The 23,345-nt window shown below is 40.0% G+C and overlaps 1 protein-coding gene across 3 annotated transcripts in view; it reads left to right on the forward strand.

Annotated features, from left to right (window-relative positions):
* The window catches only part of ubr2 (ubiquitin protein ligase E3 component n-recognin 2), a 185,761-nt gene extending 173,535 nt beyond the window's left edge, over nucleotides 1-12,226 (forward strand). For 2 of the 3 annotated variants that reach the window (XM_038812572.1, XM_038812563.1), the window contains exons 39-47: nucleotides 460-595; nucleotides 1,861-1,951; nucleotides 5,937-6,067; nucleotides 6,673-6,781; nucleotides 7,125-7,181; nucleotides 7,278-7,355; nucleotides 10,005-10,175; nucleotides 10,577-10,678; nucleotides 11,481-12,226. In XM_038812572.1, coding sequence (XP_038668500.1) covers nucleotides 460-595; nucleotides 1,861-1,951; nucleotides 5,937-6,067; nucleotides 6,673-6,781; nucleotides 7,125-7,181; nucleotides 7,278-7,355; nucleotides 10,005-10,175; nucleotides 10,577-10,678; nucleotides 11,481-11,622 — 1,017 coding nt within the window. In that variant the 3' untranslated portion in view covers nucleotides 11,623-12,226. Of the gene's footprint in view, nucleotides 1-459; nucleotides 596-1,860; nucleotides 1,952-2,260; nucleotides 3,140-5,936; nucleotides 6,068-6,672; nucleotides 6,782-7,124; nucleotides 7,182-7,277; nucleotides 7,356-10,004; nucleotides 10,176-10,576; nucleotides 10,679-11,480 lie in introns of those variants that run through there. The other variant, XM_038812581.1, reaches the window with a different exon arrangement.
* Nucleotides 12,227-23,345: the final 11,119 nt, after the last annotated feature.

Below are 23,345 nucleotides of genomic sequence, written 5' to 3' on the forward strand. Positions count from 1 at the left end.
AAGTCCATTGCCAGCTCCCTGTAAACTAAAGCAATCCAATCAGTCTCATTCCCCTGATCTATCCCCGTAGCCCTACAAGTTTATTTCCCTCAAGTGCCAATCCAATTTCCTTTTGAACTAATTGATTCCACTGCCCCCTGTAGGCAGTGAATTCCAGGTCATTACCACTCCCTGCTTAAAAAAAGGTTCTTCATTCCATCTCCCTACATCTCCTGCCAAAACCTTAAATACATGTACCCATGTCCTAGTGCCATCATTTTGGAGTCATGTTTATATTTTGGCAGCTTCCCATTGTGCAGCCAAAGGTCTCTAGATATTTGTCTATGATGCCATGTTGAACTTTATTGTTCAAAATTTTACCATCAAATTTGTACATCTCTTGATATCATATAAAGTGTTCCTTTACATTTTTTTGTAACTGGCTAGTGCAGTTTGACAGTCCTGTCGTTCTCCCTGCAGGTAAGCCTTGTGCTATCTTCCCCAGCTTTGCATTGTCATGATTTCACTGGAGTTAGCTTAGCTGTTGGTCAACTTCATCTCTTCCATCTGGTTACCATGGCACACATTGTACAGATTTTGCTTACATCTTCAACAGGTAATTTTCAAACATTCTAACTTAAAAATTATTGATCCTGTTTGGATTGACAGTAAATAAGATTGGGAAAACCGTGTGTGATTGTTTAAGATTGGTGAATGTTACAATGTGGCAGGCACTATTTATATAAGAAAAAAGTAGGAGTAGCCAGCCATTCCTTTCAATACAATCACAGCTGATCTATCTCATTCACCTTCCTGCTCTACATCCCTTACTCCCCTTCGTACTCCAAAACCTAACGATGTCTGTCTTGAATATGCTCAACAACTGAGCATCCACAGTGCGCTCAGATAGAGAATTCCAAAAATCCCCAGCCCTTGAGTGAAGAACTCTTGTCTCAGACAAGTCCAAGACTGTGATCCCTCGTTCCATACTCATGGACCAGGGTAAATATCGTTCCAGCATCTACTCTCCTCAACTCCTTTAGAATTTTATGTTTCAATGTGATCCCCTCTCATTCTTTTAAATTCCAGTGAACAGAGTCCCTGTCTCCCCATCTCTCTTCCTAGGACATCTCCTCACCCAAGGGATTAGTCTTGTGAACTTTCAGGGCACTCCCTTCCCAGGCTAGTATATCCTTCCTTAAGTAAGGAGATCAGAACTGTACACCGTGCCCCACGTGTTGCCTCACCAAAGCCCTTTGCAATTGCAGTACTGTTTATTCACTTATAACGGTAATCCCTTTATAAAATGGCCAACGTATTATTTGTTTTCCTAATTGTTATACGTGTAAGTAAACTTTCTGCGATTCATATACATGGACACCTTGTCCCTCTGCCAACATTTCCCAATCTCTCTCCACTTAAAACATTCTGCTTTCCTTCCAAAGTGAATACTTCATATTTCCCCACTTTATATTCCATCTTTTCCAAACTCATGGCCTGTCGATATCCTCAAGCTCTTTGCATCCCATTTTCCCACCTGGCTTTATATCACCAGTAAACTTGAGCACATTAAATTCAGTCCCCTGAGTAAGTTATTGATATATATATTGTATGTAGCTGAGGCCCAAGCATTGATCCTTGCAGCCTAGTTACAGCCTCCCAAACCAGAAATAACCCGTTTATTCTTATTCTGTTTTCTGTCCGTTAACCAATCCTCAATGCATGATATGTTACCTTCAGTCTGTGCTATTTTTTGGGGGGAGAAGAATAAACCAAGTTTAATTAAATTGTTAGCCATGAAATGCTATTAGAAATGCTAGCAAAACTTAACTTTTGCATGTTTAAATTAGTTTTTTGACTCCAGTGGTTTACTGCTTTTAGAGGAAAATAATATGGACCAGGAGAGTGCTGATGGAGTTGAAGAGGCTGCTGCCTTAACAGTATTCGACAAACTCAGGCAATACTCAGGAAGGTAAGATGAAAATTAAGTAATCTATAGCGTTTATGGGTTGAAAAGGAAAATGGGATTTCTGCCATTTGATACTGTGCAGGACAATGGGCAGCAAGAGTCTGGCCCATCACTCCATTTCTTTCACTGCAGCCCAGGTGGTGTCCCATTCTTGAATGCCTTCATTTAGTGTTCTTTGCCAGGTTGTCTTTGGCCAGCCCCATAGTCTTTTTTCCATTTGGTGGTGTCCTTTCCACTGCCACTTTCTGGCTGGGAGGTGAATTACATGTCCTGTCAGTCTCAGTCATCTCTCCATCATTTTATGTCCCACAGGCACTTCTGACCAGTTCTCTGTAGTGCTTCTTCGTTTGTCTCTCTGTTGATGCCCAGGATCTTTTGAAGGCAACAATGATGAAAGAAGTCCAACTTACTTGACACCATTGATGTTTTCATCCATGTCTCACTGGCATTGATTACAGTTGGTACTATGGAGGAAATGTTGGGGCACAGCTTCATGGCTACGTTGATGATGTTAGATGCCCAGAGTGTATGGAGCCACTGGAAGACTGATGCTGCTTTACCAGTTCTCATGGAAGTCCATCTCTGCACGCCCTCGCTGGATATGTTGCTCCCTTGTTCGGGAGCTGAAGCTTGGATATACCTTGGCGCTGCTCCTCTCAGGACTGGTGGTCATGTGTTGCAGTGCATGTGATTCTTTGACCTACTAGGCGATGTCATCTGCAAAATCCAGGTCCATCAGCCAATGCTATTGCTGCGGGATGCCATAATCGGCAACCACCATTGCTTTCCTCTTGATGAAATCAATTAACAAGAGGAAAAGGAATGGGGAGAGTACACAACCTTGTCACACCCCAGTGATATTGAAGAAATCTGTGGTGCTCTTTCTGGTCCTGAGGCAGCACCTTGAGTTGCTTACAAGACTTTGACGATGTTAATATACCACTCTGGGATGTGGTACTGTCTTGCAATGTACCAGAGTGACTCCCAACGGATGCTATTGAAAGCCTTCTTGAAATCTGTGAAGTTGTGAACAAGTGGCTTCTGATACTGTAGGCTCTGCTCTATGATATTCCTGAGCATAAAGAACTGCTCGCAGCATGATCTGCCACCCCTAAAACGTGCCTGTTCGTCACAAAGGGTACTTTCTGCTTCGGCTTTGAATCTATTGAGGAGTATCGTGCTGAAGACCTTGCCAGGTAGTGACAAATAAAACTGGAAATACAATGCAGATTTAAGCACCTTGAGATGTTTCATTAAACAACTATGTAAATGTGTTGTTATAGGTCAGAAAGTGAACAGATATTTATGGTGGGACCTTTGTTAAGGACTTTTGTGTTTCCTTTGTATATATTAATGTTTTTAAAAAACTTTGTTGTCTGATACCAGTTTCTTGTTTAGATGATAATCAAGAACACCAGTTCAAATCCCACAATGGCAGCTTGAGAATTTGAATTCAATTTTAAAAGCAAATCATTTGTAAAATAAAGGCTGGTTGGATTGTTCTAAAATTCCAACTGCTTTAATAAGGTCCTTAAGGGAAGGAAACTTGCTGTCATTACTTCTAGTGTGTGTGTGACACCACCAATTCACTACCAATGTAGGTGACTTTAACTGCCCAGCAAACCACTCCGTTCCATCAAACTGCTGGAAAGGAACTAAACTGTATCGTACTGTAATATGAACCTCATGGCCTAGAATATCTCACCACCAATCAGCCAAATGACCAATGCTGTTTGAATCAAGAATGTAGAAGCATGCCAGGGGCAGTGCCAGGTGTACTTGAAAATGAAAAGTGAAGCCACATATGTGCTGGATAGCAAAAGCCGCATGTTATAGACAGGCTTAGTGACTCTGAAACCATCAGATCATGGCATACTTGGGAGTATTGTCACATGAAGTCACAAATGGTGATTAACAGCACCTGACAACGCCTCTATTAACGTCTCCACCCTTAATTCTGTGGAATCCAGCATGTGAATGTAAAAGTAGAAGCTGAAATGTTTACAGCCACCGTCAACCTTTGCTCTGTAGATTATCCTTGTTGGCCTCCTCCTGAAAGTCCATCATCACAACTGCTCATCTTTCGTCAGTTCATTTCACTGCACATGACATAAACAGCTGATCGCGCTGGACAGATTAATGGTTATGGGCCACAGCAGTAACCTGCTGTAGTGCCGAAGACCTATGCTCCAGTACAAGCTGCACCTTTAACTAAGCTGTTCCTGTACAATTGCAAAACTGGCATCTACTTAAACAATGGAGGAAATGTATTCAGATATGATCTGTCCACAGCAGGATAACTAACCAAGTAATGTCACATCAGCCCGCTCTCATTCAGCAGAAGAGTGAGGGAAGAAACATCAACAGTGCCATCAAAACGTTAATAGCCTGCTCACAGATCTGGCTAGTCCTAACGTACAGGTCTTCAGTACCTCAGCTAGGTAATTTCCAGGATCCATACATGTTGTAATTACTTAGGATTCCATTAGAAACACTTGGCTTCAGACCTTATTCCAAAATTGGTCTAAACACTGACACAAATTAATTTTAAAAGTTAAGGTGAGCATCGGCTGCTTTATAATACCAACAATAACTTGTACAGCAACTTTAACTTCATGAATAGTCCTTAGGTGCTTCACAGGATGGTTACAGAGCCACATAGTTTGGCGGTAAGAGTTGGAACTGACTATTTAAATTAGGAAGTATGGAGGTTAGCATTAAGAGGCTGATGATTTGTTTACAGGGGCTTGGCGCTTTCTGACCTGGTAATGTGCTCCATCTGGTGGCTGAGACAAGATCAAAAAATAAAATTTACTTTATTGAGAGGCTTAAATGAAGAGAACCCCCAACCCTGACTTCTGGTTGGGAGGTAGATATTGTACTTTTGGTCTGCAAAATTTGTCATATTGTGTTTTTAATACTATTTTAAGAACATAAATTATAACATTTCTTTGGATAGTTAGATATTGTGAAGATTTATCAGTTTATTGTGTAATTTCTGTAATTTAGCATGGCTTATATCTGATCATCATTCATCCTCAGTTAATTACAAATGAAATAATTTTAGGGAATGCTTATGTTAGCTCAATCTTTTGAGTGCTGAGTGTAAAGAACTTGGCCAAGGTGGTGATGGGGGTCCTGCAGTTGATCTTTTTTCTGGGCTGGAGAGAGGGAAACCATCCTAGATTCTTTGATCTGTTTACTCACTGCACAGTGATCCTTTTGGAAATGCATATGTTTGGTTCATTGGCATAGCTTACCATTCTCAGCGTCATCACAGCTTTCTGCCATCCGTTACCTCCCAGACCAACCTAATGAAGTTTCATTACTTGTGCTAGATTTTTAAAGGATGATATTGCAAGTGGAACGTGAAATACATTGAACAAAACATTATAGTGGAGCCCTGACAATTATTGGAGTAACCTGTCTGTTGCATTAACCAATTGAATTTGCATCAAATAATTTATAAACAACAATTTCCTGTTGCAGGTTTGATCGATTGTTGACTTTATGACATGTTTGGGGACAGGTGTCCTTTGAAACTGACTTAAATATAATTTAAACTAAGAAAAGCCTGTCTGATCAATTGAAACTAGATTGGGTCATCACAACAGAAATGGCTGTACATTCTCCCTGTGTCTGTGTGGCTTTGCTCTGGTTTCCTCCCAGTCCAAAGATGTGCATGTTATGTGGATTGGCCATGGTAAATTATCCATTGATGTACAGGTTAGATTATGGGGATAGTGGGGAGTGGGCATAGATCAAGTGCTCATTTGAAGGGTCAGTGCAGACCCACTGGGCCAAATGGCCTCCTTCTGCGCTGTAAGGATTCTAAGTAATTCTAAGACTAACCCTGGATTAAAATTTGTGAGCAGTGTGCTATATTGGACCTATATGAAGTACTACATACAGCTAAATTACTCTTCAACCAAAGTACATTTCTTGGAGATTGTAAATAATTGACTTTTCTATGCTTTACCTCCTGTAGTGCCTTGAATTCAATGTCCTCAGGTTGGCACCTGTGGCAAAATATCAAGAATGGAATAATGCCCTATCTCCGATGTTCCGCTTTGTTCTTTCACTATCTCAATAGTGTTCCGGTACCAGTTGAACTGCAAGGTAATTTATTTCTGAATACAAAATTAAATCTCGAAGTTGTGTGTGCTTTGAGACCCATTGTTAGAATGTGTTTTCCACCTTTTCTCGGATAAACAGTGCAAAATTATTTTACAAATAAAATCCAAACAACCCATTTTCTCAAAGCTGTTTTTTCTTTACCATGAAAGCAAAACATACTGCTAAATCACAGATCGAATAACTTTACATTTTTATTGTTATGTATACAGTTTGATTATTTGTGCTAAAACTCTTTTTGTGTGTTACATTTATTTTAAATTCTTGCCAAAACTGCTAAAAGTGTGGCTTTTTTGATCTTGATTTCTCGAGGAATTATCTTGATTTCTCGAGGAATTAAGGGCTATGGGGAGAGAGCGGGTAAATGGAGTTGAAATCAACCATGATTGAATGGTGGAGTGGACTCGATGGGCCGAATGGCCTTACTTCCACTCCTATGTCTTATGGTCTTATGGTCTTTTTGTAGAAGAAGTGGAAAAGCTTTTGGTAGCTACTCTGATGCTAATGGAGCATATATTCTGAAATATTTCTATTGTGTTTGATACGTGTGTGCTCGGAGGAATGGTGATCCTGATTCTATTCATTTTCAGAGAACAGACCACACCACTTTGAACTGTTGTGTCGCTATCTTTCCCTCCCAACAAACCTAATGAGTCTTTTCCAAACTGAGAATGATACGATTGAGCCATTGATGCAAAGGTAAAAATCATGAACAGGAAATGCTTGCTGATACATTGCAGAAACAATGTGGTTCTTGATGTTGAAAAAGATGTTGCAGGGTTGTGTTTTAGTTGAGGGAAAATAATTCACCGTTCTGAAACTTGAATTTATCTGCTTGCTTAGTTAAATATGCTATTTTTCAATAATATGAAAAATTATTTCAAAAATGCTTTCTGTTCTGAAAAGTTGTTTACAGCATCAAAAATAATTAAATTCAACAGTAAAAGTAATCCAAAGTTCTGCTATTGCAAAGACTCTTTGCATCTGTTAATACTGTGATTGTTGCAAACTAACATACCTGTATAAAAACTTTAAAATACAGATGGTGTGGAGTTGCAGAAGTGCAGAGTTTTGTGAAGAGGGAGAGAACAGCCATTAGGTAGGCTTATGACTGTGGTTTTATGATTATTTGCCAAATTGATTATTTCTGTTCTTCTAATTTAAATTTATTTTCTTCTCCGTAACCCTGTTCTAGCTATCCTAGGGAGTCAAACAAATTGATAGAACTTCCTGATGATTACAGTTGCCTCATAAACCGGGCATCTTGTTTTACGTGAGTACACAAAAGATCTTTCAAATTGCATATCTTTAGATTTAACAATGATCTGTTGTAAACTGGATCATGAATTGCTGACCTTGATTTTATTAAACTTAAAATCATGTAGCATTATAGTAATTTTAAAGGGCAGTCGGTGCATACTTTTTCCTTTCAACTGCAAAATCAAGATTTGCCCTAATTTTGGACCCATATTTCAAGTAATGCCCACATCCCGTGAATTCATTTTGATTAAAGATTCTCCTCTTAATTTCTTGTTGTGGATCTGAATCTCATATAAAACCAGTGATGTTGCAGATTTATTTAAAGTGATGTTGCAGATTTTTTTTTCAATTAGAGTACCCAATTTTTTTTTTCCATTTAAGGGGCAATTTAGCGTGGCCAATTCACCTAACCTGCACATTTTTGGGTTGTGGGGATGAAACCCACGCAGACACTGGGAGAATGTGCAAACTCCACATAGGCGGTGACCCGGGGCTGGGATCGAACCCAGGTCCTCAGGGCCGTAGGTAGCAGTGCTAACCACTGTGCCACCCCGTGATGTTGCAGGTTGAGTATTTTATTTGTAGCAAAGAATAGAGAAATAAGGTGTCAGGTTGTGAAACCATGAATTACAGGCACAGTCGATGCAGTTGTCCAAAGCAACCTTTCTGCCACTGAAATTGGGGTTTCTCAAAATAATGCAGGACATGAGACATCTGAGCAATAAGTTTGGCTGATGGGATACGTCCATGAAAAGAATTGTTCTTTTTTTTATCTTGTATCATCAGAATCTTTTTGTAATTGAGATTCTCATTTAGTCAGTCGTGACTTGGTTCAGCTGTATGCAATATTCTGTTAGATGTGGTACAACCTCTGTTCCACTTTTTAATTATGTTTAATCTCTACATTATGAAGAGGGTATAGAAATGCCATTTAAAGGGCAGCATGGTGGCATAGTGGTTAGCACCACTGCCTCACTGCGCCGAGGACCTGAATTCGATCCTAGTCCCGGGGCACTGTCCATGTGGAGTTTGCACACACTTCCGGTGTCTGTGTGGGTCTCACCCCCATAAACCCAAACAAAGTGCATGGTGCTCTAAATTTATTTTTTGAAAAGAAATGCCATTTAAATAGATAACCTGCCCAGAATAAGCATTAATCATAGCCCATGACAAAATGTCATACATGTTAAAAGTCTCAAAAGCAATGAGTTTGAAAATAGCTCCTGTATTTTTTAACCAGGAAGGGAGAGGTTGGAGTGAAGAAAAATATATGGGGTGGAATTATCTGTTGTCTGCAGCAAAATTGGGGAGTGTGATCGGACGGAGAATAGCTCCTGATGTCGAATCATCGACTTTTGGCGGCAAATCGTGATGCTTCGCCTCCCTGAAAATCGCAGTGCACGCCACGTGTAGTTGATACACCGTTCGCATATCATTAGTGGGCCAACCTGCGATTCTCCGCCGCCGAGTGTCCGACGGCGCAGTCCACGTGTGCTCAACAAATCGTGAACCTGGCATGGTGGCTGCTGTGAGAGAGACTGCAGTATGGACAGTGTCCAACACCTGCATACTTCGCCAACAGTCGTGCCGCTGGCCGGGGGCTTCTTCTAGGTCTGGGGGGAATAGTGCGGGGTGGCCAGAAAGTGGGCTGAGAGGTCGGGTGGACAGGTACGCAACACCATTACCGCAGCCGGCAAGGCAGCCATGCAGCTGCACATGCCGCTGGCTGCCCACTTTAAACCTGGTACCCTGGGTCGTATCGACACTCCCCTGGGTGCCCTCTGGCCCAAGCTGCCCCATCGAGAGTATGGGCGCTCCAGCACGACCTGTCCCATCTTTTCCGCCGCAGTCAGTATGTGTGGGGGGTGTACAGTTTCAGCGCGGCTGCAGCTTGTCTGCCCTGTCCCTATCTGGGTTTTGATGGTGTTCCATGCAGCACTTGTGCTAGCCCCTCACCGGTAGCAGAATCGGTGCAGGTGTGGTGCAGATTTTTCTGACGTGAAAGTCCACGGATTCTCCGTTGCAAACATCTGCAACTATTACAGTCCGCTCCGATTGAATAATTCAAGTTAATCATCGGCAACCGCGTATATCAGCCATTAACCATTTGCCCCTGCTTTGGAGTCTGTTACAAAGGTGCTGCTTATAACATGTATTTCACATTTGTGTTTAAAAACCTCCAGAGTTTTTTTTTGTGTCTATTAATCTCCAGGCCTGAAGTAGATCCCCATCTATTGCATATTTATTAGAATCTGATGCTGAAATTTAAGACATTTCGATTTTGTCCCTTCTGCATTTTACCAGCTTCTGATTCTTGATTCCAGGCAAACAATCTACTCAATAATCTTGGGAGAAGACCTGGATCCAGTCAGCCATTATCTTCATTGTTTCCCCTCTGAGTGTCTCTGAGAGGCAATACACAATCCCAGGCTTGTAGAAGGCTAATTGTGATGATACCAAGGTGCCTATGATAAACAGTGGGAATTAACACCAAATAGGTTTTTTTGCCTAAGTCAGGAATCATAGAATGATACTGGAACAGCAGGCAGCTCCTTTCATAAGGGGAAAATAGCATTTCACACTCCGTGTCAAAATTGCAATCAGTGCATTTCATTATTGTCATTGACAGAGAGTTTACTTCTTTCTTTATACTTTGAAATAGATGTCCAAAATCAGGTGGGGATAAAAGTCGAGCACCAACCCTCTGCTTGGTGTGTGGGGGAATGCTGTGTTCTCAGAGCTACTGCTGTCAGACAGAGCTTGAAGGAGAAGATGTTGGGGCTTGCACTGCTCATACTTATACTTGTGGGTGCGGAGTTGGAATTTTCCTGCGGTGAGTTAAAAACTTAATCTTATTACTGTAACCATTTAGAGCCACTTCCAACTTAGCTAGGTACACAAATAACAATCATGTTAAGGTATGAATGTAATTATGATGAACATTAACTTCCAATCGAGTAGGTCTGTTAGGAGAGTGTGGAGCGCTGAAGCTCTAGGATGCTTCAGGATGGCACTTGAATCCTAGCTGACCTCTGACTTATACCTCAAGTGGCAGCATTTCACCCTCATGTGGCAGCATTTCACCAATTCTTGTTCAGGCAGCTAAATTATAAGAACATCTGATGGTTTTGTTTTCTGTTACGAGGGAGATGAGCAAGAAATCGAGCCCTTAATTCAGTGCTTTGTAAAATAAGAATGTAAATATGCATAATTATGTTTGTTGTGCATTTTCAGAGTTCGAGAAAGTCAGGTGTTGTTCTTGGCTGGAAAGACAAAAGGATGCTTTTATCCACCACCCTACCTTGATGATTATGGAGAAACAGATCAGGGACTGAGGTAACAAGTTTAAATATTTTATAAATATCGACTGCATTTCAGTGAAAGAACACGCACAAGTTGAGATTTTATATTGATTGTTCCAAAGGTTCCCCGCAGACATTTTTGAACACATTGAATCCCTGCAGTGCAGAAGGAGGCCATTGGCCCATCAAGTCTGCATCGACCCTCCAGAAGGGCACCCCACCCAGTCAAACCTAACCGTTGGACACTAAGGGGCAACCACTTATCTGCACATCTTTGGACTGTGGGAGAAAACCCACACAGACACGGGGAGAACGTGCAAACTCCACACAGTCACCTACTGCCAGAATTGAACCCGGGTCCCTATTCTGATTCTACGATGGTTATATGATTCTTTGTGTATATATTATTCCTTGTGATTTATTTTGATAAGGCTACCTGTTTTCTTATTACGTTGCTGGGGAAAAATATTTTCTCTCTTAATATGTGTCCCTTTGTGTGGATTGCAATGGTTTTGTAAGTCACCAGATATCACTGTATTGGTTGATGGAAGTTCTTGCCCATTCTTGAGAAGTTAGCTTTAATAGTATTTAATGTGGTGCACAGGGCTGAAATAGCATATTGTAAAATAGTTATATTAATTTATGGATTTTGCTCCACACCATCCGTGACATGAATGAATTCGCTCATACTATACTTCGTTGAGTCCCAATTGCTGTTGATGATTGCTGTTCGTTCCTTTGCTCAGTAGGTTTGTGTGTTTCCTTCTCGTGGTGAAAAAAGTTGATATACAAAAATAAGTACTTGACAATAATCTTGTTTGAATTACATCTTTCAGACGAGGGAACCCGCTTCATCTCTGCAAAGAACGATACAGGAAATTGCAGAAACTATGGCAGCAACATAGCATCACAGAGGAGATTGGCCATGCGCAAGAAGCAAATCAGACGCTAGTTGGCATTGACTGGCAGCACTTGTGATTAGCTTCTAACAGAACTATAGACACTCACCTCATCCTGAAGCAAAAAATATCCTCTTGAGGGAAGTCAGAGGATCAGGTTAAATGAAATACACCTCAGGCTACCCATTTTGGAACACTTGCTCCTGAACTACAGTAATTTAAAAAGAAAGGTTACATAACTGTTCACCTGTGATTAAGAAAATGTGGATTGCATGTGAAGTGCATATTTTAAAGAGATGTTATTCACTTTATCTGCACTTGAAATCTTCTCCACAAAGATGGAACATTTGGGACAATAAAGCCCACATCTTCAAAGTAGCGAATCTTTCTTTGAATCCGAATTATTTATCAGGTGTTGGACGAATACAATATGGACATCCAAAGTGTGTTTCTGTGCTCTATAGTTAGTGATGTCTAATGAACAAGTTTGGGTCAAATATGTAAAAGATTGCTGGTCTTCAGAAGAAAGCATTTTATTTTTAATTCTTGCTTTCCTTCTCTTTGTCTTTGCTTCCTTTAGTGGTTTAACTCACTTTACACTGTTTTGTGAATGTGTTTCCTTCAGGTGTGCATCTGGTTTCAGTCAACTAATCAGAAATTGAGTTCAGTGGTCACTAATGCAAGAAAAAATTCCCTCAACTAAAAAAGCAGTTTGTCACTGATCTATTTGTGTTAAAAACTTACTATTTGTGCTTTATAAGAAAATATATTGTAAAATGCATTTAAAGGATATATAAAGCTATTTTATAACTAGCAATTTATTATAAAATTATTTTAAAACAAAACAGCCATATGATTTAAGTGGCTGTAATCAGGGCAGATAACTTGATTTTTCTTTTTAACAGCAAGAATTGACGAGAAGTTTCTTCTTGAAATATACTGATCATAGGAATGATGGTAGGCGAAGAGGAAATGCTTCTAGTTTTCATTTTCTTGTATTCGTTTATCTGAAGCATTCCATTATTCACTTAAAAATTAAGTTCTGACTTCCCTGTCAGAACATGCTTGTCAATACCTACCATGCAAAACGCAACGATTCTGTTGTTCTTTTGGCTGGAGTTGATCATGGATTGTTTCAGGCATTATTTTATAGAAGTTAGCAAAGAAAAGTCTCTGAAACAAGATGAAAACAAGTAATCTGATTGAATTCATATTTCGGGAAAATAGTCTCCACAACAACTGTGAGCAATTTTCCCCACAGTCATCAATAATCCATTAAAACAAATTGTTGAGGGTATGGCAAAACAAGCTAATAGTGTGTTTCATACCTTTTAATAACCATGTTTGGGCTTCAAAGAACGTGGAGAAGTGTGGATTCAATTCATTTCCTGCCTGTATGTTGTGAATACCTATGTGGTAGTTGGGTAGATTAATTTCAATGGACAGACTCATCTAGCTTTAAACTAATTTTGCTTACGAACAGGAGCAAAGATACCTTGTGACTAATTTTGTTAGACATCAGTGGGATCTTCTGTTTCTGTTGGAGTAGCAATATAGGGTTTTAATATACAGATATGCTATGTAATACTATTAACAAATACTTAACTGTGAAGCTTGATGTAGAAAAGGCAAGCAAAATGATCAGAGCGAGGAAGACTGTAAAGTGTATTACTCTGGATCGTATGGGAAAGTTGAGGATTCTGACTAATATCTTTCCAGTTCAGGATGAAAATCAGGCAGCCATTATATGGGATTGCTTCACGTCTGCGACAGTAATTATTTTCTTAAATTTTATGAATTGAGTGAAAATCCTGTCATGTAGGGAACTTAAATAAGATGGCAAGGAGTAATATTTGTTGAAGCTTTTCACCATGCATTCCTCAGCACAGATGCAGGAATGCCAAACTTCAAAGTGATCAACAGTTTGTATTGCATCAGAAAAGGATGTTGTTTGGTTGACAAATTGACTCTGATTGCTTATGGCATTGCTATGGAGAAGATATCAGGGAACTATTGTCCCGTACGATTCATTTTAATTCAAAAAAAGGTGCGATGCCTGGATATGCATATGTGTACATGTAGCTTCTGGCAAGCGCAAGTGATCCTTGCTGTTAATATTAGATTGTTTTAATGTAATTCTGAGCACACTGAGGATTGTTCGGCGAGTGCTATTAGACCATAGAATCACATGTTCTGAGTTTTACAAACATTAGCTGGTTGAGTATGGTCAGTCCTCTGACTATTGCAAGCAGTCAAGGGGACATACTGTTTGATATGATCTGCCAGACTTTCGGATTAACGGCCTACAAACCTGGCATGACACTGGCACCAAAATTTGTTTGTGTGGTGGGCATAATGTGTCGGGCCATGATTTCAAAACCCAGAACGTATTGTATGACGTCCGGTGTGATTACACAATTGGATACCACTCGCTGGACAATCCCGAGTCTGCTCAGAATTACACTAATTATCAATTTAATGTTATCAGTTGAGTTCAAAATGTGGCTTCTGCTAGAAGCAACATGTATTCATGTGCAAAAAGACCTGTCCTCTGGAGGCAAAAATATGTCTGGCATTAGACATTTTTTGATTTAAAACAAAAGTTCCCTTGTGCATTCTCCATGATGATGCCTTGACCAATCAGAAAACGTGCCAAAACAAAAGCACTCTTTTCTCATGCAGTATAATTCTGTCCTGATGAGTGCTAGGTGAAAAGCTTTGGCAGTATGCCTTTTTTTCAGCAATATAAGTTCTATACTACCAAGCAAGTGTTAATACTCATTTATTTAAAAGGGAACTGCTAATCTACATGGCATGATGGATTTTTTCAGCACAATACATATTGTGAACGATTTTCAACAATTCTATTTATAGCTGTCCAAAATTCAATAAGGAAAAAAGACAACACTGGGCATAATGTAATAATTGGTTCTTCTATTAGTAAATAAAGATCACGAAAAAATACAAGAAAAATTACTGAATTTTAACCAACTTATTGATAAATTTGCCAGAACGTAGAAAATTAATCCTGAAGAAACACAATTTTCCAACGTAATAAAAGCAAATTAGTACGGATACTGAAAAGCTGAAATAAGTGATGCAAAAACTCATCCACTTGTCAGCCATGTTGGAAAGTTTATGAAAACAGAAATGCTGGAAAAACTCAGCAGGTCTGGTTGCATCTGTGGAGCAAGAAAGCAGAGGTAATGTTTCAAGTCCTTATGGCTCTTCTTCAGATCTGAGGACAAGTCATCCAGACTCGAAACGTTAACGCTGCTTCTCTCTCCCCAGATGCAACCAGACCTGCTGAGTTTTTCCAGCATTTCTGTTTTCATAAACTTTCCAACATGTCTGACAAGTGGATGTTTATTTATTTAATATTGTTGTCCGTTATGTTCAATGCTGATAGTTTGTTTTATACTAGTTCCAGTTCTTTTTCATCCTGATTTTGTTCATTTCAGAAGATAGGTACAAATGAAAAAAGCCATTCAGCACCCAGAAAGATCCTATGGGCGACACGGTGGTGCAGTGGTTAGCACTGCTGCCTCGGTGCTGAGTACCCAGATTCGATCCCAGCCCCGGGTCACTGACCGTGTGGAGTTTGCAAATTCTCCCCGTGTCTGCGTGGGTTTCACCACCACAACTCAAAGATGTGCAGGTTAGGTGGATTGGCCACACTATATTGCCTCTTAATTGAGTACTCTATATTTTTAAAAAAAAGAGGGGGTGAAAAAGCACCTAGAAAAATCCTACTGTTCTAACATCACCGTGTCCAATTATTTCTCAAATCAGTTGAATATTTCTGCATCCTCTACCCGAACCAATGATCCATTCAATTATGGTATTTGCTCCTTACGGACTTCCTGACATCAAATTTGCTTATCAGTTTGCGCATATGCCCTCCAACTGTCATAGTTTATGTTGAACAGTACTCTGGAGTTACCTTTTCAATACCAGTTATCCAATATTTCCCCTCAATCAACTTCTTCCACTCTTGAAAAGTCTAACCTTTGCATATAACTCGAGTCTGCTGATATTTAGAACCACTCTTTCTCGGCATTGTCTTGAGCCTTAGTGGTTGGAAATGAACAAACGGACATCTCTAGTTCACTTTTTTAATGGTCTCTGAGTTGGTGAGAATGTGAGAAACAACCCATGATTCTCCAGTAATTTGCTTTATGGCAAGTAGTACTGCAACGTATCAACTTGTTCCATAATGATTTTTAAAAGTAGCCATTTTTGTTTCTCCTGCTATTATGGGTAATGACTTGAAATACGGATTGCTTATCAGCCAAATATTTTATGCATATATTGATTAAATTGGAGTATTTTACAATGCTTGGAATCAAGCTGTGTATTAAAATGTTAAACTCAACTTGGAGAAGTACCATATAAATTTAACATGTCTTTGATTTGTTTTACTAATGCCATTTCATTTTCTCGCAACATTACTGTTCCAACACCGAAACCTTATTGTTTAACAATTAATACTACTTGCAATATATTCTCTTGTTGGAAAAGTTTTTCATGCTGCTTATACTCCATTGTTGCTTTGTCCATGTTTTATTGAGATTAGCAAACAAAACTTAATATTATATCCATGTAAAGAATAGCAGGCTACAAAAATATTTGTTGTTGAACAGAACCCATGTACCTGGTATGTGAAGTATATAAACTGGATTTGTGTATTGGTACAGGTAGTAAATATAATCTCCATGTGCAGTACTCCACCCTTTGAAAATGGAAGATCCGTTTTGGGGGATTTTTCTATTTTGCATAGTGTCAAGGAAGGTTTTTAATGCTTGAACAAACATGAAAATTCACAAGTGCTGCAATTTGAATATAACATTGGGTTACGCTGGGTCTTCCAGAGAATTTTGTTTTCTGTTCAATACAGTTTGTTGTGAAAGTGAGGCTGTTCTCTTTTCCCACTGTTGGCTGACCCAGTTATGAATATAAATTAAAAAAAAACCTGACAAGGCTGAGTAAACTCGATCTTTAGTTTTAAGCTAATGTACATTTTGCTGAAATGGAGAGCACACCCACTTCTTTTCCTTTTTCTTGTCCTGTTGATACCTTAAATTTCCCACATTCTCTTGTATCGTGCAATCTCCTCTCATGAAACCATTTAGCATGTATTTGCATTCACTGTAGAAATGTTTATAAAACAGGAATACTTTCGGTATTTGGGAGAATACTTGTAATAAATGGGCTGTTAATATATGTTGAATTCATGTATAATTGGTACTATGTACTATATGTAAAAATGCGCTCAAGATTCAAAATAAATGCTTTCGGTGTTGAAAGGTTTTTGTTCCTCCTTCATGATGCATATCATGTCGAATGGGTATTTGTTGCAAAAGATTTGTAATCTTTCTGGAGATCATTGAATCTATAGAATAGAGACTTATTTTAGATTATTCAGGTGAGATTAATTTTCTCTGCATTATTTAGGCTGGTCAGTGAGAAAAGAATCAGGCCGGGGATCCCGTTCCAGATTACCAGACAGTGCATCTGGTACTTTAATCATGTGTGGAAGTTGTGAGAGAATTAGTCCTGATTGTGATGTACCATGTCCAATTGGTTGGCCACGCCAATTCAAACCAGACACTGCTTTTGTGGTGGGGTAGGGGTTTACGCCTGCAGCTCCCAATTTAGGGGAGTAGCTGAGGAGAGACTGGATTATTTGCCATAGGGACATTTAGAAATCGGAGGGCAGGGCATCCTGATTTCCTTTCCATCACATGGCACGCTTGCCAACACTTGTTTGACAGAATTGTGGAGATTTGTGACATCTAGTTATATGACACCTATTAACGTGGCACTTTCCTACAGTTTGCAAATGTTATTGTAGAAATTGAATCCTCTGTTGTGTGCTCATGGTTTACACTTGCTGTTATTGGAACAGGAGTAGTTGGTTCGACTCCTTGAGTCTGTCCAGATATTCAATTAGTTTATGGCTGATCGGTATCATGGTTCCATTTACCTGCCTTTGTTCCCTATCTTTTGATATCTTTACCCAACAATTCTGACCCAAATTTCCACTTGCCTTTCCGTGGAATAAGTACTTCAGGATTTTATTTCAAAGTGGCCTAACATTTCCTTGTTCCAGAATTTCTCGTCAAGGCAAATAATTTCTCTATATACCATGTTGAATCCTTTAATCATTTAAAATCCTCGATGAGCTCACCCCAGACGTCCGACCTCAAGGGAATGCAAGCCAAATTTACAAACTGTGATAATATGATCCTTTAACGCTGTTATACTGATGAAGCTGAGTCACCCAAAACAGAATGCAATACCCCAAATAAGCCTCTGGAGAATGAGAATCAGAAGGCTGCCAGGGAGTAGGCAAAGAAATAAAAACTAATGACTGGAAATAGTCATCTGGTCTGGCAGCATCCGTGGAGAGAGAAACTGAGTTAACGTTTCAAATCGAGGATGGCTCTTCAACTGAACAGAAGAGTAGGCAAAGAAAGTGCACTAACGTATAGCTCCAAAATAATGAGGTCTGGGAAAGAATTATTGGGAGACATTGAGTCAAAGCTTCCTTTCAGCACCAGGAGAAAGTACGTGTACATACCTCTGAATTCAGAAGGAACAAGAGTTTGACCCAACCAAACAACATTGATTTAATCAGGTGAGAGGATGCACTGGAGAATGAAGGTTCCAGTCAATGTGTGTCAAAGATATTGGCATTGTTCAAATCAAGAAGTGTTGAGGGGGGAGATAATTGGTGTGAATTTATTTACTTGGTTAAAATGGGAGGGAGCATGGAGAACATCAGTGTCATCGGTAACATGAGTGATGTGAGAGTGATGGTTTGAATTTTGAAGCATAGGGAGCTTGTCATTGCACAAGGACAGTCTTGGTCATAATGTCAGTTTTCAATCAGAGAAGTTGTGTGGTGGTGTTCGCACTCGCTGTCACAGAACCCAATTCACATTTTTTTCCAATTAAGGCGCAATTTAGCATGGGCAATCCACCTACCGTGCACATATTTGGGTTGTGGGGGCGAGACCCACGCAAACATGGGTAGAATGTGCAAACTCTACACTGACAGTGACCCGGTGCCGGGATCGAACCCGGGTCCTCGGCACCATGAGGCAGTGTTACCACTGAGCCACCATGGTGCCCCCAAGTGCACTTTCTGATAATGAAATTATCCAGACCACAGTGACACAGCTAGATGGCCACAATGCCAAGCACTGCTGGATTTCTCTGAAGTTGGTAAAAGCATGGATGATAGTTTCGCCAACAGGCAAGTGATGGTATGGAGAAAAGAGATAGTCTTTATGATGAGCATATGAGGTTGGAACCTCAACTCTGGTTTGCCTATTATACTAGGATTCTGAATATCTCTGAAGACAAATTCTTTGGTCTTCCCAATATTTCAAATATTGTGGCTTGTCCAAGTCTGAACGAATAGGGTGACGACATTGAGATAGTGAAGAGTTAGAGCTACGTGAGCGAGTATACATGTGGAATTTAACCCCTTTTCTTGGATGTTGCTCTGAGGAGTGGCATGTAGGTGAGAAAAGACAAAGATAGAGGCTTGAGAGGTAAAGCTGCAAGATGGGGAGGGAAGCTATTACTGGAAATTTGCTGCTACAAATGAACATGATATAATTGTGAAACCAATGAAAGGCAGCCCCACTGAGATGGACAACGAAAGCATTGAAGGAGGATGTTGTCAAATGTTGCAAAGCCTAGAGGAATACCAAGAGGTGGAAATGCTATGTATGGCTTTGGTTAGATTAGTATTGCAAAGAGACACACTCATTAGGGCATTTAAATGTGCAGGTTAAGCGGATTGACCACACTAAATTGCCCCTCAGCGTCCAAAGATGTGCAGGTTAAGTGGATTGGCCTTGATCAATTATGGGGTTAGGGTGGGGGCCACATGCCACCCATTGGATGTGATTCTGTGATTGGACAACATTTGCTCAATAATCTTCCGCGTGCTAAGAATTAAGCTGACAACAAATTTAAGATTGTCAGTCTGGCTCACAATATGGCACATTTTCTAGTACTGCAAGTTACGTACAATTAATACATTGGACCCTGTGCACTTGCCAACAAATTAGCATACCCTTCTCACAGTTAAAATTGTCATCCTCTGCCCCCCCCCCCCCCCCCCCCCCTCCCCGGTTATACTGGTATTTTTGTGAAGTGTCCTGATAAGTGCCAGATCAAAAGATTTGACATGTTTCTATTTTTCAGCTACACTCAAGTTCTGTACTACCCAACGGCTTTGGTTAGAATTGTTTCCATGCTGTGAGAGAGAGGCAAACCCAATTGAGGAGCTTGTGGAAAGGATTGGTATGAATTTGAGATGTTATTACATCAGAGAATTTTGGCGAGGAAAGGGATGTTGAGGGAGATGGACATAGCTTGCACGGACTACACTTGACAATGTGCTTTTTGAGGGGGTCGGTCCTGATGCTGCCTTCAGGGATGAGAGTAGTACCTAAGCATTAGGAGTTATTTACAATGTCAGCTCACAGGCGCCAAGAAAGAAAGTTGGATGAACAGCAGACTTGGTGGGAATGGGACCAATGTCTCTGGGATGAGGTGAGTTGATAGTGACTGAGGGAGATAGAGAAGCAATAGAATGTGGGGTATTGTCTGGGGAGTTTTCAGTTGGGGAGGAGAAGCAGGAGCAGAGGTTTAATTGATTGTTTTAATCTTGATGATTAAGGAATCCATGACCTCGCGTTTGTTGGCGAAGTGGGTAGAATTGAGCAGAGGAAAGGTGTTAAGGAGACGTTTGGTAGTGGAAAAGCTGAATTATCTTTGCATTCCAAGGAGATGCTGGGGAACATTTTTCACAGAGGAAGTTGTTAGGAAAACAATAGTTTTATTTGTATTGATAGACATTAGAAATGTTTCTGTGCAAGGAATTGTAAAACCTATAGTTAGATTCATGTTGGACAAATGTGTATGTCTGGGGGTTGGTCAAGTTCCAATTGTGATTCTATACTGAGAGGGGGTTACGGCATGAATAATAAGTAGAACTAGCAGGGGTTGCTTAGCTACTGGAGGCCCTCGTGAGGGTAACAAATGCTTTTAGGTTTTAGCTCGATACATTGCAGTTGGAGCCAGGACACTGTGGAGTGAACATCTCAATTCTGCCAGGAGAAGTGGACAGGACAAGAGAATTTCAAAAATGCAGACTTCCTAAGGAATAAGTTACAATCCAGATAACAGGGAATTGGGACAGAAAGAATGTATAAAACAACTGGAATTAAGAAATCAGAAACCAAAGTATTGTTCAGAAGAAATCGAGGAAAAGTGTTCTTGAGTTAGAGACAATTGCATTAACCAGGTTTAAAGTGGGAAAGGAGACTTCAGAGGGAAATGGTATATTTGGTGCCATTTTGAGAAGAGTTTGGGAATCGGGCAGTATTGTGGCGAAGTGGTTAGCACTGAAACTGCGGCGCTGAGGACCCGGGTTCGAAAACCAGCCCTGAGTCACTGTCCGTGTCGAGTTTGCACATTCTCCCCATGCCTGCGTGGGTTTTATCCCCACAGCCCAAAAGATGTGCATGTTAGGTAGATTGACCATGCTAAATTGCCCCTGAATTGGAAATAAATTAATAATCGGGTACTGTAAATTTATATTAAAAGAAAGAAAAGAGTCTTGTAATCGAAAGTTAAAGCAATTGTAAACAATTTGTACAATAGTCAAGTCGAAGGAATTCTAAAAGTGTTGTTGTAAATCCTGGACTGGATTCCCTGGACTGGATTTGTTGTTAAAAGTGGAGCAGAAGCATTGGTTCAGAGTCATTTGTGAAGTCTGGATTGGATTTTGGAATGCAAACCGCTAAGGGAATGCAATATGATGAGAGAAGATTTTGAAGTCTGTTTTCAGGAGTGAAGTTTGAAAAAGCTCATGTGACTGTCATATGGGGATTTCTGACGAGACATCCACTGACACTAACTTGGGTTCAGAGCGGAGTGTGTGTACTTGACCACAGCCAATCTGTGCGCTTAAAAGGGTCTTTGTTAATCAGACCATTGTAGCATAAAAGGTACTTTTTAATCTGTTAGCCTAACAAATACACACAGATTTTCAGACTAAGTGGGGAGTAAAGGAGGGTTGTATAATCCAACTTTTCATGTTTAATACATTTCTTTCTTGTTAAAACTAACTGACGTCCTGAGACTTCCTCAAGGTTTATATTTTTTTAAAATAAATGTTAGTCTTTTGGGCCAGGGTTCCATTCTGGGATCTTCCGCCCAGTTATAACATCAACTGGATCGTAACAAGAGTGAGACTTGATGTGATCTGCTCGATCTGGTGATGGATGGCAAAATCAGTTGTGCATTTCATATGCTCTAGCGTGCATCCTTGGACTTGAAGGAGCAACAATATAGTGCACAACCAGAGTGGAAGTAAAAATCTTACTACAGTTAAGGACATCAAAGATGGAGGTGGGGAGTGGATTATAATGAATAGCTTTTGTGGTTCCATAAAAGGGAAAGGAATTTATGTACAGTTGTGAAATGGCAAGGAAACATTAGAAATGTGATTGGGGTTTTTTGAAGTCCAACATTGAGGGAATTGGATGTAGTCAAAGCCAGGAATTATCTTCGGAAAATTGTTTGGCTCTTTTGGAATGATTGACCCATTACACTAAACTGAATCCACCAAGTCATATTCTTGAAAAATCTACTGTACCTTAAGATAGCACAGTAGCTAGCACCAGGGACTCTGGTTTGATTCCTGGCTTGGGTCACTGTGCGGAGTCTGCACGTTCTCCCTGTGACTGTGTGGGTTTCTTCTGGGTGCTCCAGTTGCCCCTCACAAATCCCAAAGGACGTGTTTGTTCGGTGAATTGGACATTCTGAATCCTCTCTCGGTGTACCCGATCAGGCGCTGTAGCATGGCGACGAGGGGATTTTCTCGTAACTTCATTACAGTGTTAAGAATGGGGAGTTCATTCAACTTCTAATAGTTTCATGTATTACTTTATTCATGTCTATAAAAATGTACACAATCTGTAGACAGTTCATTGGAACTAAACCTGTAGTTATTTTTTTGAATTTCCACACCCCGACTTCTGTTTTATTTTTCTTTGTTGTTTGCTGGTGGTGACTCGTACTGAGGCACATTTCCATTGATTGTGGGCAGTGTTGGTTTTGAAAGACAAAGAACCATGCCCTCGGTTGAAAGTCATGCTGGATAACTCTGAAGAGCTGGAACATTGGCCACTATTTTCCACTTTACAATAAAGGGTCACTGAAGCCATACATTTGCAAAGGTAATTTAGCGCAGAATAGGAATTAAATTTAATTTTTCTGATAGCACGTGCATTTATCTCCAGGGACATTTAGAGAACTTGTGCTTCATCCTCCAAAGCAGCTCCCCAAAGCTACTGTCACATTTCAATTTTTTTAAGTAGCTATTTAATCAGACAAACCATTTTTAGATTAATTTTAACTTTTTTTGAAAGACCTTATAATGGTGCGGAGACATTTCTGTTCTGTGACCTGTGCGAAAGAATCTTTGATTATTCCAAGCTCTATTTGCAGGACAGAAAGAAGCTATTTTCCCATCCTGCCTGTGTCAGTTCTTTGGAAGTGATATCCAATTAGTCTAGCCCCTGTATTTTTTTTATCCATTGTGCTGCAAGTTTCTCCTTTTGAAGTATGTTTCCAATTACGTTTTGAAAGTTGCTGTTTAATCTGCTTCCTCTTTTCTAAGTGCATTTTGGATTATAATTCATTTGAGTTAAAAGCAATTCTCCTCATTGCTAGTTATGATAAATCAGTATCTTCTTGTTACCCTCCTTATTA

This window comes from Scyliorhinus canicula, chromosome 1 (assembly GCF_902713615.1).
Source record: "Scyliorhinus canicula chromosome 1, sScyCan1.1, whole genome shotgun sequence".
NCBI classification, from domain to species: Eukaryota; Metazoa; Chordata; class Chondrichthyes; order Carcharhiniformes; family Scyliorhinidae; genus Scyliorhinus; species Scyliorhinus canicula.